Source organism: Staurois parvus, unplaced genomic scaffold (assembly GCF_062004578.1).
Source record: "Staurois parvus isolate SC_StPar_1 unplaced genomic scaffold, SC_StPar_1.0 ptg000068l, whole genome shotgun sequence".
Classification (NCBI taxonomy): domain Eukaryota; kingdom Metazoa; phylum Chordata; class Amphibia; order Anura; family Ranidae; genus Staurois; species Staurois parvus.
In genome coordinates this window covers 9,368,569-9,390,179 of record NW_028317864.1, presented here as the reverse complement: position 1 = coordinate 9,390,179, position 21,611 = coordinate 9,368,569, and the positions used below count along the sequence as shown (strand labels likewise).

Genomic DNA, 21,611 nt, shown 5'->3' with positions numbered 1-21,611 from the left:
CTGCAAGAGGAAGACAAAAAGAAGAAAAAGAAGAGGATGAAGAAGAGGATGAAGAAGAAGAAGAGGAAGAAGAGGATGAAGAAGAAGAAGAGGATGAGGATGAAGAAGAAGAAGAGGATGAGGATGAAGAAGAAGAAGAGGATGAGGATGAAGAAGAGGATGAAGAAGAAGATGAGGATGAAGAAGAAGAGGAAGAAGAGGATGAGGAGGATGAGGATGAAGAAGAGGATGAGGATGAGGAAGAAGAAGAGGATGAGGATGAGGAAGAAGAAGAGGATGAGGAAGAAGAAGAGGATGAGGATGAAGAAGAAGAAGAAGAAGAGGATGAGGATGAAGAAGAAGAAGAGGAGGAGGAGGATGATGAAGAAGAAGAAGAGGATGAGGATGAAGAAGAGGAAGAAGAAGAAGAAGAGGATGAGGAAGAAGAAGAAGAAGAAGAAGAGGATGAAGAAGAAGAAGAGGAGGAGGATGAGGATGATGAAGAAGAAGAGGATGAGGATGAAGAAAAAGAAGAAGAAGAAGATGAGGATGAAGAAGAAGAAGATGAGGATGAAGAAGAAGAAGAGGATGAAGAAGAAGAAGAGGATGACGATGAAGAAGAAGAAGAGGATGAGGAAGAAGAAGAAGAAGAGGATGAGGAAGAAGAAGAAGAAGGAGGAGGAGGAGGAGGAGGAGGATGATGAAGAAGAAGAGGATGAGGATGAAGAAGAAGAGGATGAGTATGAAGAAGAAGAGGATGGGGATGAAGAAGAGGATGAGGATGAAGATGAAGAAGAAGAAGAGGATGAGGATGAAGAAGAAGAAGAAGAGGATGAGGATGATGAAGAAGAAGAAGAAGAGGATGAGGATGAAGAAGAAGAATAATAAGAAGAAGAAGTAGGATGAAAATAAGAAGAATTCCAGTCCAGCAAAAAGTGTCTCTGCAGAGAGCTCCGCTATTTCTGACAGTTCTCTGACAGTTCCTTGACATTTACAGCGGTTGAAACATTGTATCTATTTGTTTCCGAATAAAAACATCTGTATCCTAAATGGAAACAAATAGATACATTGTTGCAACTTCTATAAATGTCAAGGAACTGTCAGAGAACTGTCAAAGAAATAGCAGAGCTCTCTGCAGGGACACTTTTTGCCGGCTCTAGACGGGTAGAAAATCGGACGATTTTTTTTACCATTAATGGTAACGTCGGCCACTTGAACAACCGATTTTTCGTTTTTTAAAAGAAAAATCTGCAGTTTTTCTCCCCATCTATGGCCTGCATTACTCTCCTATTATCCCATAATCCCCAGTGCCAGAACTGGGTGTCAACAAGTGTCTATTAACCACTTGTTGAATGTGCTATAGCCGAATGATGGCTACAGTGCAGTTGTCCAGTTCTGCGAGGGCGTCACTGACCTTTCTGTGATCACTGTGTCCTCTGGACACAGCTGATCACATGACACGGTAAAGGGCCAATCACAGTGGCTTTTACCACATGATTAGCTGTGTCCAATCATAGCTGATCACCATGTAAACACGCTTGTCGGTTACAGCATGAGGAAAGTGCTGCTGATAACCAGCAAGGGTGAAAGGAGACATCTACACTGATAATCATACACTGCTGAGGGCAAGCCTCATCAGTGCAGCCTATCAGTGCCGCCTCATCAGTACCCAACAGTGCTGCCTATCAGTGCCCATCAGTGTAGCCTCATCAACGCACATCAGTGAATGAGAAAAATTACCTGTTTGCAAAATTTTATAATAGAAACTAAGAAAAATATTTGGGTTTTTTTTTGCTTGTTTAGCAAAAAATAAAAGTACCAGTGGTGATTAAATACCACCAAAAGAAAGCTCTATGTGTGTGAGAAAAAAAAATTATAAAAATGTCATATGGGTACAGTGTTGCATGACCGCGCAATTGTCAAAGTGCGACAGCACTGAAAGCTGAAAATTGTCCTGGGCAGGAAGGGGGTTAAAGTGCCCAGTAGGCGAGAGGTTAAATAGAGAATAGTGCTGTTATCCAAAGACATTTTGGCATTGGGTAAGTGAAGGGGAGCTTTAAAAGAGGGTGTACACTGGAGGGGAACACATGTAGAACCAGCAAACAAACACAGAAATCTGAACTGAAGAACTGAATGATGGTGTCACCCTCTCAGTGATGTTGTGTGGTACTACTGCACAGTAGTGTTGTAGAGTGTGATTATCCTCATTTATTACCACTTGGGTCAATTTAAACCAGAGCTGACAGTGATTTGTCAGATACCATTATTAGGGCTCATTCAGATGGGTGATTAATACCGTCCTACAGAGCCGCTGCCAGATGTGTGCGAATCCACCTCGGAGCTGCTTGCCCATAGAAAAGGATGCACATGCAATGCCGGCATCAAAATTTGACATGTAAACAGGAGTGGGTACATGGATCCAAACGCTGAAGCTCTGCATGGAGGACGAGTTTAAACGCCCATCTGAATGAATGAGCCCTAAACTGCACCTGATGGCAAAGCGATCTGGTAGTAAATCGGTCTCATAATCTCATTGCTCCTGTGTAGAATTGCCAAGTGACATAACTAAACAGACAGACGTCCAGACCCTCCGATATGACCACTCCCTCTGCTCCAATCATTTCTCTTCCTTTCAGATTAAAGTGTTACTAAGCCCAGGACCCTGCATTCACTATATCTGGTCTCCCACAGTACACACAAAATGGAAGTGCAGTTATTTTAGTAATTATAAACTGCTAAATACCTTTTCTCATCAGAAGTTAGAGCAATCATGTGACTTCTATCAGTGTCCAGCCCAGCACTAGCTAAAGCATGTAGGAGAAGGAGTTTTTTTTCTGCTCTAGGAGGATGCAGAACCCCTGACCTCTGTCTGGCCCTGTGCTGATCACATGCACTCTTCAAAAAAAAAAAAAAAAAAAACCCTCTCTAGCATTACACACCAAACTGAGCATGTGCAAATGCCTATGGTTCAGTCTGTCTTATCAGGAGTAAAGAAGTGGTCACTTGAACATGGGGAGGAACAGAGAAGTCAGGATCAAATATCCTTTTTACACAATGCAGAGGATTCATTCTCCTTTGACTGTCCTATGAGGTTGCATGACCTCAGACCCGCTGTTCGGACAGCGCTGATTGACCCTGTGCTGTTCGAATGCTCCCTTGCAAAAAAAAATCCAACTCTCTAGCAATACACACCAAATTGAGCATGTGCAGCGTGCCTCCTAGGGCTCTGTACTATCAGCAGATGGATTGGGAACTGTGGAAGAAGGGGAGGCTCAGAGAAGACTGGATCAAACCGCCTTTTTACATAATGCGGAGAATTAACCCCTTAGGTTCCACAGTGAGTATAACAAGTATGCTTTACTGCATATACAGACTGATTTTACTGTTGTGGGTTTAGTAACACTTTAATCTCGCCTGAAATGAAAGCAAACCCGTCACAAGAGTTCACAGGCTGAGCTCAGGTGAGTGGAGGCAGAAAGCAGGAGAGGACCAGGGTGTGTTGCACCTACCAGAGGTGGTCAGGTCTCAGAATCTGCATGTATTCTTCTCCCCTAGGCAATCTCCATGTTGTTTAGAAAGCATTGCTGTTGACATGGAAATGAAAGGACCCCCAGGGCTGTCCTACAACATGCCTGTTTGCAAGCTACAGGGAATACTGAAGGTATATGAGGCTTATCTGGAGCCAGGCACTTGTCAGGGCTGCCTGTGAATGGGAGGAAGTTGCAGCCATCAAGGGATCATGTGGACATGGTGTGCGCTGGGTCGGTGGATGAATCAGGCAGCAGTTCAGGGTCACAGTAGAGAAAAGGTGTTCATGGTGAGTTAATGACCTGCATTCAATGTGGCAGCTCTTCTTAGGTCACCAGTGTTATGGTATAAAATGGATTTGTTTCTTAATATTAATCCTCACCGTCCTCTCTGTATAGTTGTCTCCTGCAGGGTCGCCCTATGAACAGCAAGCGATGGCAGAGAAATATTTAACACTTTGGTCCCCAGCAAGTGTCACGATGTGGAGAATGTGTTGTAATCTCTTCTGTGCACAGCAGGGCTGAGTCTGGAGGGGCTACGTACTTCACCACAGCCTGAGATGAGAAAGAGGGACACGTTAGAGCACAACACTCCCGCCATGACCCCATCTGTGTGGAGAAGGAGGAATTAAAGGGTTAGTTCACTTTTATCACAACATTTGCAGAGCAGTCAGGGGGGCCCCGGTTGGTTTACAAATCATGGTGCAGTGTGGAGAAATTGAGCTTCCTGTAACCCCTTCCTGCCCAGCCCGGCATCCTTTTAAAACGTTCTAAACCCCAGGGGTGGGAAAGATTTGCCGATCATATGACTATTATGATTGGCTGTCACAGTGGTCACATCAGGAGCCCATCTGACCAGCTACTGATCATTAGCAGTGACCAAGAGCTGTCTTTCACAGCTCTTTCTCTGTGTTGGGAATGCACAGTGAGTGCGCTCTCAGCACAGAAACCTCAGCCCCCCCCCCCCAGTGACGCATGTGTGTGGGCATGAAAGCCCATCCTTTTGCCACTGCACATATGTATTAGGTGGTCATAAAGGGGTTAAATTACATACCTGTAGCCCAACAGCAGCTTCTGTGAAGCCTGGCCAAAAAAAAGAAGCAAAGATCCATTATCTCCTGCGCTCAAGGACTCAGATCAAACAGGCGTTGGTGACAAGCAGCGTGTTGTGTATTCATCCACTGGTGATCAGAGGTTGTGCAGCTCTATCATGAAGCTGGGGAAGCTTAATAAAACTGTAGAGGAAGATGAAAGAAAGAGCGCACAAACCTTGCGCATTACCTCAATAAATAGTGACTAATTTTATTAATAAGGAAATATACTCACAAAGTGATTGTATAACAGGCATAAGTAACCATAATCCAAACAGGGTTACAGGTAAATCAAAAAGGGGGGGGGGAATGAAGGCTAACGCGTTTCGAAGGGCGCTCCCTTCTTCATCAGAGCTGGCTTTGGCAGATAGAGACTTCAGTATGGCAGAGTTCCCATGGCAAGGAGATATTCAGCCACTGAGTGTCAGTATTACAGCAGTTCAGCCTGTTTAGTGACTAAACAGGCTGAACTGCTGTAATACTGACACTCAGTGGCTGAATATCTCCTTGCCATGGCAACTCTGCCATACTGAAGTTTCTATCTGCCAAACCCAGCTCTGATGAAGAAGGGAGCGCCCTTCGAAACGCGTTAGCCCTCACCCCCCCCCCCTTTTTGATTTACCTGTAACCTAGTGTGGATTATGGTTACTTATGCCTGTTGTACCATCACTTTGTGAGTATATTTCCTTATTAATAAAATTAGTCACTATTTATTGAGGTAATGCGCAAGGTTTGTGCGCTCTTTCTTTCATCTTCCTCTACAAAAAAAAGAAGCATTCTGAATGATTGCAGTTATCCTGCATATAAGTTAGGCCAGATGGTCCATTGAGAGGTTCCCTTCCATCACAGGAACAAGTGTGGAGTTACTGTATTGCTTGTCCATCAATCCACACATGTGCTGTGTGCTCTCCCTTACCCACCATCTACACATACGCAGTGCGCTCTCCTTCGTCCACCAATCCACACATGCGCAGTGCGCTCTTCCTCGTCCACCAATCCACACATGTGTAGTGCGCTCTTCTTTGTCCACCAATCCACACATGCGTAGTGCGCTCTCATTCACCAATCCACACATGTGTAGTGCGCTCTCGTTCGTCCTCCAATCCACACGCACAGTGCACTCTCTCTCATCCACCAATCCACACATGCATAGTGCACTCTCTCTCATCCACCAATCCACACATGCATAGTGCATTCTCTCTCATCCACCAATCCACACATGCATAGTGCACTCTCTCTCATCCACCAATCCACACATGCATAGTGCACTCTCTCTCTCGTCCACCAATCCACACATGCGCAATTCACTCTCTCATCCACCAATCCACACATGCATAGTGCACTCTCTCTCATCCACCAATCCACACATGCATAGTGCACTCTCTCTCATCCACCAATCCACACATGCATAGTGCACTCTCTCTCTTGTCCACCAATCCACTCATGCGCAGTGCGCTCTCTCTCGTCCACCAATCCACACATGCGCAATTCGCTCTCTCATCCACCAATCCACACATGCGCAGTGCGTGCTCCTTCATCCACCAATCCAAACGTGTAGTGCGCTCTCCTTCGTCCACCAATCCACATATGCGCAGTGCGCTCTCCCTTGTCCTCCAGTCCACATATGTGTAGGAGGCTCTCCCTCATCCACAAATCTACACATGCGCAGTTTGCTCTCGCTGTCACAGCTGTGGTTTGTGGATGAGCAATACAGTAGCTACAAACTCATTCCTGGGATGATGGGGGTCACTCAACATACCATCTGTCCTAGCTTATCTGCATGATGGTGATGATCATTCAGAAGGTTACTTTTATTGCCAGGTGGTTGGCCTACAGATACGTAATATAACCCCTTCCTGTCTAGCCCAAGCACCCCTTTAAGTGGATCTTCACGCCCTAGGGTAGGGTGGAATTCCCGATCTTGTGACCACTGCAATTGGCTGTTACAGTGGTTACATGTTAAGAAGCCCATCCCACCAGCTCCCAATTATGACTGTGCCCTGAGAGCTGTCTATGACACTGTGCTGAGCATGCAGTGAGCGCACTTTCAGCACAGAGAACCTCAGTCTTTCATAGATGCACATGTGCGACATGTGGATGATAAAGCCCCACCCTCTCCGCCGCTGCACATGTGCACTACTTGGGCAGCAAGAGGTTAAAGAAGGCTCATTTTCTCAATGCTACACCTGATTTATAAATTTCTGGGGCCCCTAGACTGCTTGCAAATTTTAGTATAAAGGTGAACAAACCTTTTAATGCACAATAGGCTTGATTCACTAAGACGAATGAATCATTATAAAACCACTATTTATCTTATGCTAATTTTACCCTAATAATAAAACGTAGTGCAGCGCTAAAAATAAATGGCATAAACGTATAAAATTACTAATATGAATGCATAAACGTATACCTGCACGAGATTAGAATGCAGTGCTATAATCAATAAAACTGCAAAAACGTGTATTATAAGCATATATCCACATAGTAAACCATGTAGTGCAGTGCTAAATAAGGTGACGGTAATAGGAATGAAACCAAGCATGTGGCTATTATCAATTCACCAATAAAAAGATGTCCAAGTAGAAAAATAAGATACTATATTGTCCCAAACAGGGACTGCACACAATATTATAATGATAAGTAATAATCAGAAGTTCAATGTTGGTGTAGATAATCCAGATAGGTGACTAATTATCCCAGTATGAGTAAATAATCCGGTGACGTGCGCTGAATAGTAAAATTGCACACTCACCAGAAGCGCAATTTACATGTGCATTTGTTACATATATCAGCCAGAGGTCCCCTCTTTAATGGAACAGGATGCAACCTGGTATGGAAAACCTCCTCAATGTATCTGGGCAGGTTGATGTCAGTCAGAGGTCCCCTCTAAAGGTTAGCTGCGCTGGGGTCTGGTAACGGATCTCTCTCCTCTGGGCCCCGGGATGGTCACCTGGGATCCTGGGGAGGTTAGATGCAGCTGGTTTTAAAAGATGGCGGCCGCCGGACCTCCGTGATCCGGCGGCGTGACGTCACGGCGCGCAGGGCTCCTCCTTTAAGGATTAAGGAAGGTAATCTTTGTCAATTGACTTGTACATTAAATTTTTCATAATGGCTTATAAAATAGTACGTAGGACCCTTTCACATGGCCTTTACCTTCAGGTCCACTTGTCAGTTTTCAGAGGGAACTGACTGGGAGCTCCATGGAGGTCTTTGGGCAGGTGGATGTAAACAGACTAGGGTCATAAAACACATTTCATAGGTAAATGATAGATTTCTAGAAAAGTCTAATCATTGGGTTAAATGTGAGACAACTGAGGAGAAAATATGGTGGAGGGATGTGGTTCCAAAAAAGGGACAGTCAGTAGCTGTGCCAACAGCACACAAAACTCTGCTATAAGGGGCAGTCCAGGGCCTCATATTTGTGTTTTATTATACACAGTCTTCTGCTTCTGGTGACAAAAGCTGCTTTACAAGTTTATTTCACATCTAGCACAGCCTGCTAAATTCACTGAACGGCATTCACTTTATTGGAGTTTAAATGGCCATGTTTTATCTGGCTTTATAATAGTTACTTCTGGTATTAACTATAAGCTGTTGGATCTTTGTCTTAAAAGTCCAACTACAGGCTCTTTTTTTCATTTTTTTCTTTTGTCCCTTTCCCCCCCACAGGTGGAAAAAACAATAATGCAGCTTAGGCTGCAATACTCCCATTCAATACAGAGCTGTCTCCTGTAATACTCTATTTTTCCACAAGATGTTTTCAGTCCTTTAGGTTGAATGCCGCCCAACATTGAGTGTGAGTGCAGAGCATCATGGACTACCCTCTAAGGGGGCCATCACCATGGTGCCCTGCACCCACTGTGTAACAGGAAAAGTAAGTATGAACAAATACCATAGAATACTGTCAAGGGGTGGGGGAGAGAGGCAGTTGCACACTTTCTGTATGACTGTTGTCAGCATCTTGCTGTGTTTAAAAATGTAACCCCTTGGCTTTGTTAGCAATCTGATTATTAAGAATTCATATTTGCTCAGTAGTACTGTTCTAGACTTGTATGCTGGGTGTAATTCTTAGTATCTTTGGTTTTTTTAACGTTTACTTGAATATGAATAAACAAATAGATATGATATTGAGTGATCACGGCATGCAGAATATACCCTGTATGCTCTATGAAAGACCACTAGTTCTTCACCATTACCTTGCCATAGTAGCTTCACCTTTGAGCTTCCCTAGGCTATTTCTCTTCCCAGATAGGCTGGAACTTTTTTGTTACTAGTGGTTTCCAAGGGGGGGGGGGGGCTTTCTGATATGAAGATCAAGGGGTGCAGAGCTCCATTTCAACTTCAAAAAGGCTTCATGCAGGTCTCTCGTCATCTCCACTGTAAACCTACACTTCCCAGCTGCTTCAGCTTTGTACTTCAGTCCCTGGTGCCACAATTGACCACCATACTGATTGGACAGCCACCTCACCTCCTGCAGATCTTTACATTGGAACATTAACCTGGCAGCCTACTTCCCATCTACAGGGCTTTAAGGTGCTGTATTTCTCACCTATGACCTTTGTGCACACAGCAGGGCCTACAATATTTTAAGTCAGATAGCAGTGGTTCTTGTGTTCCTATTTTGGCCCTGCCTCTCTTTAAACACAGACAATATAACTGAAGCAGGGGCAGACTGACAACTCATGGGGCCCTCAGGCAATAGGGGATCATGGGGCTCCTGTGTCCTTGCCCAAACTCAAAAAAGCCTATGAAAAAGGTACCAGGGGAATCTCATGGGGCCCCCTACTGACCCCGGGCCCTCGAGCAGTGCCCGAGTTTCCAAATGGTCAGTCTGCCCCTGATCTGAAGCACATATAAAGGGCAAGTCCCCAAACTGAGACTAACAGATCTTTCCTGCCCAAAAATTACTCAACCTGTGCCCACTGCAACTCCAGCTTTGCTAGTGGTCAGGCTGCCTCACTATGCAATCATCGCAAGACCCCCTCCACATGTCCATACTCTCCCCAGATTTTACATGTGGCAACTGCTTCTGGGTCCAAAATCAACTCACATGTTGGAGGGGTTTTATTAGTCTAACATGGTCCCCTTTTTTAAACCATTGCATAACATACCTTCAACAAATCTGTTTTTCTGCCCTTTCTGGTTGACATCAGTTCCATTTGTCAGTTCTCTCTAGTATATTGCCCTTCCTGGCACAGAGTGGACCTCATCTGTCCTTTCCTGTCCAGGTAGTGTATTTTGTAATAAAGACCTTGTTCTTTTCTATTTTTCCATCTGAAGGAGGTTACACTTCACTCCTTAGACGTGGCATGAACCAATACTGCTCCTTTCCACAGGTTGGATTTGCTGTTCCTCATACCCAAGGGTTCTTTGTTGGGTGTATATAATTAAGGGAGGGTTCCCTCCTTTCTCTGTCTCTAGTTCGGCCAGTAGAGCATCAGGAAGATCCTAGGCTGTTTAACAATGGACATCAGCCTTTCCGAAATGCGGAACTTACAACTATCATCCAGTGGACATAGCAGCCTTAGGTGAGGCCTTCTTTGGTCAGGACTTGCAAGAGACTGTGTGATCATCTGGACCCACTACTACCTTCAGGTTGCCTGTGAGGTTTGAGATATTTCCCATCTCGTATTTGGGATTGTGTTTGGACATCCCAGTGGTCTGCTGTATCCTCCAATGAACATGGGACAAAGAGATTTTTGTAACACCCTTTAAAATCTTTTTATATAGAAATATATTGGGGGTTCTAGCCAATATATTCATAGCTGTTAGGCCTGTTGCCTGTGTGGCTTATGCTTCTTATGTTTACCCAAATCTACTTTCTTTTTTACAGGCCTCATGGGGAAGTCATGATTTCTTCTTACTTAGAAACTAATTCCTAGTGTCAGGGCATATATCTTGTGATCTACTGTGTCCCCCAAAGGCCTACTGAAAAACGGAACAGCCTATGGTCGCAAACCATCTAAATTTACAGGGATTTACATATTTAGGCAGAGATCTTCAAAACATGGAAGTCAGGAACATTTCAAAAATCTGACTCAAAGAAATGGTATTGATAAGTTTTAATATTGAATTTCAAGAGGGAATATGTTCTTTAACTGTAAGAGTTCCATTCTGCATGGGTAGTGATTGGCTGGCTGTCATTTGTTTATATTGCATCTCAACTGTCATAGATCACAATAGCTCATTAAAGAAGAACTTTACTCATAGCAATTGATAAAAAAAAATAACGTTCTTTAGCAAAGAACATTTATTCCACATTAATAATTATGCAGCCAAAATTAAAGCAGAACTAACCATCCTATCCTTATCAGTCGAGGAAGCTGCCATCTTTTTGAACTGCAACTGCCATGGTGCTGCACATATGATCAATTATAACACCAGCCATTTGATGGTTCGACAGTGGGGTTGAGAACACAAGGAAATGTGACAGCATTCTTGGCAAGCCGGGAACGTAACTGTTTTTTTTAGCCTGTTAAATCGATGGGTTTAGTTCCGTTTTAATCTTTAGACTGTCAGCAGATCGACCTCTACAATCTCGGCAGTGCCTATAAATGAAGAGCAACTGAGCATGTACAGAGCAGGGTGAGACAGTGTATTACTGTATGTTAAACAGTATAGACACTTATTTTTAATGTTTTACATAGCTATACCTGCAAAAGGGGCCAGTCTGAAGTGATCTAGCAGGGCTTCATTTTTTGACTAAAGTTCCACTTTAAGTAGGAGAGGCACTCATTTGCCAAGGGACAACCCTGTTGTTTCAAGAGAACCGATACCCTTAACATGCGCACTTGAAGCGGAGTTCCACCTAAAAGGGGAAGTTCTGCTTTAAAGACTGGTCCCCCGCTCCCCATTAAGGATTGGCACCTTTGGGGAGCGGGTACCCGAATTTGACAGGTACCCGCTCCCACTTCCACTGTGATTGCCTAGGTCAGGGGTAGGCAACCTGCGGCTCTCCAGCTGTTGTGGAACTACATTTCCCATGAGGCATTGCAAAAATTACAAAACTGACAGTTACAGCTATGACTTGCAGAGGCATGATGGAACTTGTAGTCCTGCGGCTCTCAGGTTGCCTACCCCTGGCCTAGGTGATCCTCCACCTCTCCCCATAGTCTTTTGGGACACATGACAAGTCCCAGAAGATTACGGGGCCATTCATGAAGCGCAGCACTACTCGCGCATCTGCAGTTGACACCCGGCTGTGAAGCCGCAAGAAATCATAGCCAGGTGCCCACACTGAAGATGCCGGTGCCTGGAACACAGGACGGTCGGTGAAACGGGCTGCAGGGAGGATACCGTGGGATCAAGGGACAGGTGAGTGGCTGTTTTTTAAGTCAGCAGCTACAGTTTTTGAAGCTACTGATTTTATTTTTTTACAGTGTGAGTGGAACTCCGCTTTAAATACATTGTATAAAAAACAGATGAGCATAACTCTGCTAATGCTTAGGAGATGCACATAAAGAGATGTAATTTGTGCATTTTCTCCTATGTAGGTGGTTGGTTTGGGTAACCATGGCATGTCGGGTACCAGACACAGTGTTGGGATGGCAGCTGTCAATCTGCTGGCACGAAGACTGAAAGTCGCAGATCAGTGGAAAACAGACAGGAGGACTGGAGCCGATCTCATCACCACCAAACAAGATGGAATGCAGATAGTTTTACTAAAACCCCGTCAATTCATGAATGTTAATGGAACAAGTGTAGCTAATGCTGGTGGGACATTAATATTACTTCTCTGTAGAAAATTGTATTTTTACTTGGAGCCATAACTTCAGTTTGATTTTGCCACCAATGTTTTTTTCCATCAGATCTGTAGACTGGACAGCACAATGCAAAACACTTGAACCCTGACTGGCTTGGAGTGTTCCTCTTCCAGTTGAGTGTTGCTATACTAGGAAGCTAATATAAACACAGGCATTCATACAAGCTGTACTTATGAATTTAATGATTGTTTAACTATATAAAGTCATTTTTTAAATTTGACTGCTGTTCTGATTTATAAAGAAAATGGGCTTAAAGGGCCCTACTAACTGCGACAGTCAAAACATCCATCTGACCCCATTACTAGTAGAAGAACTACTTTTAATATTAGTATTTTCCTTCTCCAGCTGGAAAATTCCATCTCACCCCTCAAAATATCTATCTGCTGCATGACGAGCTAGACAAGCCTCTTGGGAAGGTGTCTCTTAAACTTGGTGGGAGTGCTAGGTAAGTGGACAATTCAGAAAAACACAGCACTTGTGTGAAAATAACAATAAATTAGAACTTTTTCCAAATTGTTAAATGTTGTTTTCAAGTGGAAGGAGGTGGAGGTGTATGGATGTAAGGATCAAACTCAAATTGATTCTTCTGGCTTGGTTTAAATTTGCAGGCAGCCCTCCATACTTTACCAGGGAATTGTGCAGCACTCGGACAAGAAACAACAGTTTGTGTAGTAAGACGAGACTACCACAGGAATTTTATAGTGTTGATTACGGTCACGGAGGGCTTAAAGTGTTACTAAATCCACAACAGTAAAATCAGTCTGTATATGCAGCAAAGCATGTTTGTTATATTTACTGTGGAGCCTAAGGGGTTAATTCTCCCCATTGTGTAAGAAGGTTGTTTAGTCCTGTTTTCTATGATCCTCCCCTTCTTCTACTGTACCCAATCCATCTGCTGATAATAGAGCTCTAGGAGTCAATCTGCACATGCTCAGTTCAGTGTGTATGGCTGGAGCATTTATTTTTTCTTTGTGGGGGTGCATGTGATCAGCACAGGGCCGATCAGCACTGTCCAGACAGAGGGTCAGGGGTTGTTTAGCCTCATAGGACATTCAGAAGAGAATAAATACTCCTCCTACAAGCTTTAACCAGTGCTCTGCTGGACACTGATAGAAGTCACAAGTCTGCTATATACTGCTGATGAGAAAAGGTATTCAGCAGTTTAGATTTACTAAAATAATTGCATTTCCATGTTGTGTGTACTGTGGGAGACTAGATATAGTGAATGCAGGTTCCTGGGTTTAGTAACACTTTAAGTAGTTTTTTATTCATGTTTATTAAGATAATATGGGGAAGGGGTAGCTCATCTCTCAGGTTTATGTTACTGTCTGTTTCCCCTTTGAAGAGGTTTACCTGATGTCCTGTCCTTATGACACCAGGGGAATACCATCAAACAAAATGTTCTTTGTCCCCTCTGCAGTGCATTAATCATATATTCCTATGAACGATCTATCCATTTATGTTGGCTTAGTTCAGTATAGCTAGCAGCGCACAGCACAGTCCTGCTTTACATGGTGGTGTTATATAAAGTGAGAACCTGCAACTTAAATCGGAGCTCCATCCAAAAGAGGAAGTGCCTGTTTAGGTACTGGTCCCCCACTCACCGTGAGGAATTGGCACCTTTGGAGAATGGAGGGGTGGAGCAGGTACCAGATTTTGACAGGTATCTGCTCCCTCTTCCGCTTAGATTGGAAGCGGAGGTTGTCCCCCCTCCAACTCCCATAGTCTTCTCAAACACGTGACAGGTCCTAGAAGACTACGGGACCATTCACAAGGTGCAGCGCTACTCGTGCATGAGCAGTGGGCACCTGGCTGTGAAGCTGCAAGCTGTCACAGCCAAGTTCCCACATTTAAGATGCAGGGGAGCGAGGACAACTGGTGAAACCGGCTGTGGCGAGTACAACACGGGATCGAGGGTCAAGTGAGTGGCTGTTTTTTAAAAGTCAGCAGCTACAGTTTTTGTAGCTGCTTTTATTTTTTTCAGTTTTGACTGGAGCTCCACTTTAAAGGGAATATATAGTCTCCCATTTCCTTCACCTTCTAAATTCTTGGTCTGGATCAGTGAAGTTTTGAAGCCAAAGACAACCAGCTAACAGTATTTTCAGAAGGAGGTCAGCATTGGCAGCCTTGTACCTTAGTACATGAGTACTTTAAAGCCGATCTCTAGGCAAACAGTTCAAATAAATTAACATACATAGGGGGTTATTTACTAAAATTGCTAAGCTCTGCATAGAAACCAATCAGCTTTCAGGTTTAAGACTAGGTTCACATCTATGCAGATTGCGGATTGTGTGATTTCACAGTGCATTTTGCGTTTTTGCATTTTTTTTGTTGCTAATAGGTAAGTATTGACTTTGATGTCACTTTGGGTGGGTATGACATTTGATTCAACTTTTTTTTTTTTCTTCGTAAAAGGAAAGTCTAACAGTTCTGTTAATATAGTGCAACTTTGATGCGGGCTTATGCTCTCTGGCACTCGAGTAGCATCAACGCTAGCCCTTAACCCCAACCCTAACATGAGACTTTGGACACATGAATGTTCCTGCACTACTTTGATACTACTTTCCACAGAGAGTGTGAAGTCACATCAAAGTTGCACTACATGAACAGAACGATTATACTTTCCTATTAGCTAAAACAAAAAAGTTGCATCAAAGTCACACTCATGATCAATAAGTCAAAAATTTCCCATTGGATAAAAAAATGCAAAATGTATAAGAAAATGCAACACTTGTGTTTTTGATGCAGGTTCAATGAAGTCAATTACATGCAAAATGCAATCTGCTACGGGAAAAAAAAATTTGACCCTTTCCAAATTGTACCAGCTCAAAATGCACAGATGTAAGCTAGATCCATAGGAAATCATGTTAAATGGACTGTAGTGAATTTTCTGCAAACTGGAAAATGCACAAAAATCTGCATAAGTGTGAACCTAGGGTTATAGTCAAAGCTTAATTGAACAAGCTGAAGGTGATTGGCTACCATGCACACCTGCACCAGATTCTCATTGCTCCAGTTTTAGTAAATCTCCCCATAGTGTTGACAAAGGGTTTATATTTCTGTTGAGTCAGTCTTGTGATTCACATCCCCAGACTGTACAGAAAATAGCAATGTTCTTGCTTAAGCAGTGTCCTAGAAGTGTGTCAATCTCAAGATTGGCCTAACAGAGTTATGGTTCCTTTGGTGGGTAAAACATTAAATATACAGTATGGTTTAGCTGGAGTGCACCTGCAAAGGCATCCCATATGGTACCCAAGGGGAAGTCCCATTAATAGCCAATATCTTCACTTCCTTTTCTGTAGTTGTTTTTATTTATTTTTTGATCAGTTTTTTTTTTTTTCCCCAGAGGCCACAAAGGTGTTCGTTCCTGCATTGACTATCTGCAGTCAGATGTAAGTATACCATTTAGAATGCTTTTTGACCAGTGTTGGTTTATAGTACTGAAACCTCAATTGATTGAAAAGGAACTGAACTCTGAAGGTTGTGCCCAAAAAAATGGCAGGCAGAAGGCAAATGACTTTAGTCCATAGCGTTGTCTGTGGTTATTATTATTTTAAACATTACTGACTTGCTATGGCTTGTTCTGCACTGTGCGTGGAGGCGGCCATTTTGTTAGAGGCAAAGGTTTGCTTCCTCATGTAGGACCCTCCAGCAAGGAGAACAGTAAGTAGGTCAATACTAATATCACTACAAATTTCATGAGACTGACAGCCAGAGGCAACAGTACCATAGATCTCGCACTTTAGATGTACAACTATGACGCTAATGGTATCTCTCACATACCAAGAAGTGTACTGCTATTTTTGAAGAGGAATTCAAGACCCAATACACTTTTAGGGCACTGCTTGCTTAGGCATAATTACCCTTTCCAGATGTTCTCAATACCATAGCAAATCCTCAGTTTTTGAGTTCAGGCCCACTTTAATGTGTGTTTTTATTACAGGTGATGACCAGGCTCTTGATCGGGATAGGACGTCCAGATGACAAGTCCTCAGTAACACCACATGTGCTTGGACATTTTACAAAAGCAGAGCAGGAGATGCTACCTCAAGCTCTGGAGCAGGGTATAGCCTTGTTGTTGTCACATATCAAGAACAGAACAGGAACGGACTCTACAACACATGCTACATCACTGAAAACCATATGACCTTGGTGAAATCTGATTGGGGGAAAGAAATTTAGTAGAGAACTGATCTAAGTACTGCTTATACCAGTTTTACAAGGAATACACAACTATATGGTTTTCTGGACGTGCATAGCTATTGGGATTATGGTGTTTTCCTCAGCCCAGAAAGGTCTTTGGGGAATTGACTAAGGCACATCTCCATGTACAGGTATGCTTGTGTACATTGCAGCTGGGATTCTAATACAGAGACTGCATTTCTTATTTATTCACTTGTGCTAGAGGGGATTGTCTTGGACAGCAGATATCAACAAATCAGATTCACATTTTCCCAGATAAATTAGCTTTTAAAATAAGCTGTTTGGTGTGGTGGGAAGAAACAACAGTGCCCTGACATGGAATGTTCACCACACCCTTAGGCTAGGTTCATACCTGTGCCTTTTTAAGCAGCTCAAGAATACACAACAATCGCTTTTACATGGTCCCGATCACATCGATGCTGTTTCATGCTGTGTGTTTTTGAAAGAGGTGTACTTTTTAGGTCCATAAACTTCAATGTAAGCACATGAAAAATGCATGTACTTGAGTTTTTAGTAGGGTTTCGTGTTTAATAACCAGTCTCTTTTTCCACACCTGAAGCATGAAAACCCATCAAAAATGTGCTGCAATAATGGACCAAAAAATGCATGAAAAGCACATGCGCCGGTGTGAACCTAGGCTTGGGCTGACCCTAACTTTTAATCCCCACCCTGACCCACTAACACCTAACCTCAAAATAAAACCTTAAACTTACCCACTGACATTCATGTTGCCATCCCATTCAACAAATACTTCTCCATACTGGATATTGTTAACTCTTTTTCCTTAAGTCGACCAGAGCCAGTGTGATTTTTCTTTCCTGCAACTACGGCTCTTACAGTCGGTGTTGATCGGGGAATCCCTCCCTTGGAGTCATTGTGTTCTCCCGGCAGGAGTGCGGGGGAGCTGTTATAATAGCCACTACCAATAATCACTTGTAAAACCAGACAGGCTGGTTGTACCCAAGTTAAACGATCGATCAATAAACTTGGATACATTCAGCCTGCCCATACATGGTTTGAATCTTGGCCAGCCCCTGCTGAACTGGCTCAGATTTGAAGCCATCAGTTCCAAAAACATTTGTCTTGGTCTCATCACTCCAGAGTACAGAGTCCCAGTAGTCATCTTTTATTTGGCCCTGGGAAATTCTAGGTAGGCTTTTTTACGCATGGGCTTTAGGAGAGGCTTCCTCCGTGGACGCCACCCATGCACGCCATGCCTCTGCATTGTACACCATATTGTGTCACGGGAAACAATCACCCCAGTTTGGCTTTCTACTTCTTTAGCTAACTGCAGTGAACTTGCATGGTGATTTTCTTCAACCCTTCTCATCAGAAGAAGCTCCTATCGAGTTGTTAACTTCCATGGATGGCCTGGATGTGTCTGTGAGATGACTGCAGTTCCATCTTTGTTACATTTTTGTATCACTTTTGCTACAGTATTCTGACTGATAAGTAAAGCTTTGCTGATCTTCTTGTAGCCTTCATCTTTCTATGTAAAGAAATAATTTTCTTTCTCAGGCCTTGTGACATTTCTCTTCCATGTGGTGCCATTGCTGACAGCATGAAATAGAAGGGGTTTTCTTCGTTAAGTAACACCCTTTTATAATCAACTGTCTGCTGGACACCTGTTTAATGAATAATTAGACTCACCTGTAAGTGAATTCTTGTTAATTTGGATTTTGTTGTCTAAAATTTAGCTTTGATCCAAAGACTTTCATTGGGGTTTACTCATTTTTGTAACATGGTCTTGAATGAATTTATTAAGAAAAATACTTTGTGTGTGCAAATTAACAAATCCAGTTTGAAATCAAAGGAGTATTTTGTAGTATAGTGCCCCAAAGGAAATGCTAATTCTGAAAGGAAAGGTTTTCTGACAAATCTGTTGGGGTGTACTCATTTATGCAGAGTGCTGTATGCCCTGAAGGAGATGAAGAAAAAAATGAATCAAAAATGCACTGGAACACAAGAAAAACACGCATGCAAAAAAAGCATCTAGAATGCAGAAATTGTGGTGTGAACCGACCCTTCCTCCAGCTGAGTGACATCAGCCGACAGCAAACTTTAGCCAGCTGTCAGCTAAAAAGAGGTCACAGGAGTCCAGAACAAACTGTAATCCGTGATCCACAGGAAAAGAACAGGCAAAAAAGCTTTGGCTGTACTTTAACACTTGAATCCAAACCCTAAAATGCCATAGTTATCTGAGCAGTACTGGCACCCATCAGAACATTCCAAAAAAACCTGTTCTGCCTTTTTACTTATCCCAGTGCAGTGTTTGGGAGTAAACAAAAATCTACTTTGTTACTATGGGCAACATAGACGTTTTGAGACTCTTTCCATCAGAGGCACTGATAAACCAGGCCCATTACATCTAATAACTACCAGGTCTGCATTTAATGAATTGTGATCTACTCAATCCAGAGCCTCCAAACATTATTGCAGCTCTGTATTCATTAATACATCTTTTTTTTTTTTTTTTAATGCCAGCAGTGCAAGTACCTGCTTTTGACTTTGGCATCATCCTCTTGTAGTCCTTATACAGCAGGGTACAGACTGGGGAGGGAGAAGCAACACAAGGAGCATGCTTATGGGAAGAGAGAACAGGGGAGAGTAGAGTGACATAGAGATCACTCCACTGCTTCTCCTTTCAGTGTCCAGGGATGGGGAGGAGTACGGCAAGTGCTACTGAACCATTGCAGAAAAAGATTAGATCTCTTCCCCTGCCAGAGCTGTGTAAATCTAAAAACTACTGGGCAAAAACACAGATCCTTTTGGCAGGTAAAACAAATCATATACACTATTCTGAAATGGTCTCCTGTCTAATGCATCAGCAGTCACCCCTAATCTTGGCTGTAAAAAGGGGACGTCAGGATTAGATACTTTGTAGTAATGTTATTCTGCACCAGAAGAAGCCTGCTCACAATCCCTTCTCTCCATAGCATTCCCATAAATGTGCAGACAAATTATACATTGTTATGTGACGACTGGCAAATATACTTTCAAAGAATGTCAGCTTTTGTATCTACAGTTTTGCTCAAAAGTTTGCATACCGTGGCAGAAATTGTGAAATTTTGGCATTGATATTGAAAATATGACTGATCGTGCCAAAAAATGCTCTTTTATTGAAGCCAAATTGGTATAACGCCTATTTTATATCATTTTTCCAGTCTTATAGCAAAACTTAAAAAAAAAAATATATATATATATATATATATATATATATATATATTTAGAAATCGCAGCTTACCATTGTCAATGCTCTTTTACAGAACTTCCAGCAAGGAAAAATTCTACGTAGTTCTGTTTGTTATGAGGGGGGTTGGGATGCTGTATTTACCATATTTAACACTGTCCTGAAAGCAGACATCACATCATTTGTACTAGATTTGAACACTATCTGCCTTAAAGTGTCTCTTTAGTCAGAAAATGAAGTCCTGCTAGATCACTTCAGGTTGACTCCTTTTGCAGGTATGTAAAACATTACATACCTCTGCACATGCTCAGTTGCTTTCTATTTTTTGGCACTGTGTGGAAATGTAGAGGTCGATCTGCTGACAGCCTAAAGGTTTACTGCTGCTCAGGGGCTCTGGGCTTTAGCAAAATGGCAGCCTCCAGCAAGAAGAAACCGGAACAATTCTGGAGGCAATTTATGCACATACTAATTTTGGTAGCATAAATAATGTGGAAAGAACATTTGTTAACACATTGTTATGGGTAAAGTTCCGCTTTTATTAAAAAAAAAAATTATTGCTGGGCTTTTACATTGTATGTTTTGAGAACGAGACTCAGCCAAGCCCCAGCCCAGCTGTTGGGACAAATCACTATGAGCTGAGAAATGCTTACAGTCAGCCATGACACCTTCTCCTCAGAAACATCTAAAACAGGGTGGATAAAAATCAATGATTTTTTTAAAAAAATCAAGATTTTTTTGATTTAAATCGGATTTTTTTAAATTTAAATCGATTTTTTTAAAATAAAATGCTTTTTGAGGAAAATATATTACCATCCAAAGGTTATTCCATCATGAAATAAAGATTAGTTTTTTAATTATGTAGAATAAGGCTGTATATGTTTAATTTTTTTGGTAAATAAATTCCATTAATCCATTCACAATGTCATGCTCTTCCAGATGTTTTTGTAAGATTATTGGGCAGTTTCTCTGCCTACAAGATATTATCACAGATGCTCGGTTTACTTTTGCAGTTCTCAAAACTGAATTTGACTCAGCGGAGATCACATGCCTCTTCTTCACAGCAAAAATGTTATAACATGAACAGAGTTAAGAAAAAGACCTTCATCCTAACTTCTACAAACCTATGAATACAGAATCAACCCCTTCACTGCTAAGTTTCAAGAAGTTCAGTGAATAGAATAGAAACAATATTTTTCTGATTGTTTGGAGTGGAATAGATCTGCACAAGAAGAAAGTGAAACTAAGTGTGAGGAGGAAGGGGCTGACAGTCTAAGTTTCTTAAAATATATAGATTTTGTTTAGCCAAATTAGTTAACAAACATGGATGTTTAAGCAAATAAGATATGCTGGAATGTTATTGTTTCAGATGAATAAATCTATTTAAATTGTTATTAAGGTAATGATTATTTTTCTCCTGCCTAAGTACAACAGAAAAGTTGTCCAAATATGAATGATTAACCTATTAAACTGGGGATAAAAAAAACTAATATGAAAAGTTGTTATTCTAAAAATCTTCATCTACTTGTATATTAAAGTTATACCAGCAAGAATTAGTCTTTATGTAGAAAACTAGGATTTAAATCAAGCCTTACTGACTAGTGATTTAAATCGGGATTTAAATCAGTTTGATTTAAATCAAATCCGCCCTGATCTAAAAGGTAAAAAATATTTTTTAAAATGTATGTATGCTGTGTGAATAGAACACATTGCAAACATATAGTGAGGTTCTCACAAAATTTGCCTACACAAGTGGAAATACATTTTAAGTCAGATATACTGAACATCACCATCATTCTCTTGTGCCAGTTCAAAGAAATGACACTCACTGTACACAATAAAGCATTTCATTGGAAACCTA

The 21,611-nt window shown here is 42.1% G+C and overlaps 1 protein-coding gene and 1 long non-coding RNA gene across 4 annotated transcripts in view; one reads left to right on the top strand and one right to left on the bottom strand.

Annotated features, from left to right (window-relative positions):
* The window catches only part of LOC149469546 (uncharacterized), a 15,520-nt gene extending 11,784 nt beyond the window's left edge, over positions 1–3,736 (bottom strand). The window contains exon 1 of the long non-coding RNA XR_016311563.1: positions 3,489–3,736. This is a non-coding gene — a long non-coding RNA (uncharacterized LOC149469546). The remainder of the gene's footprint in view (positions 1–3,488) is intronic.
* PTRH1 (peptidyl-tRNA hydrolase 1 homolog) lies at positions 3,659–21,611 on the top strand. 3 transcript variants are annotated; one of them, XR_016311562.1, is made up of 6 exons: positions 3,659–3,796; positions 12,091–12,310; positions 12,706–12,805; positions 15,707–15,752; positions 16,304–16,694; positions 20,764–21,611. XR_016311562.1 is itself a non-coding variant. In XM_089669128.1 (5 exons), exons 1-5 carry the CDS (start codon positions 3,689–3,691, stop codon positions 16,505–16,507), a joined length of 678 nt encoding a protein of 225 aa, XP_089525254.1. In that variant the 5' UTR covers positions 3,659–3,688; the 3' UTR covers positions 16,508–18,040. The 3 variants fall into 3 exon arrangements, 1 of the variants encoding a protein (XP_089525254.1); XR_016311561.1 differs by lacking the exon at positions 20,764–21,611 and adding an exon at positions 17,848–18,040; XM_089669128.1 differs by lacking the exon at positions 20,764–21,611 and having other exon boundaries at positions 16,304–18,040.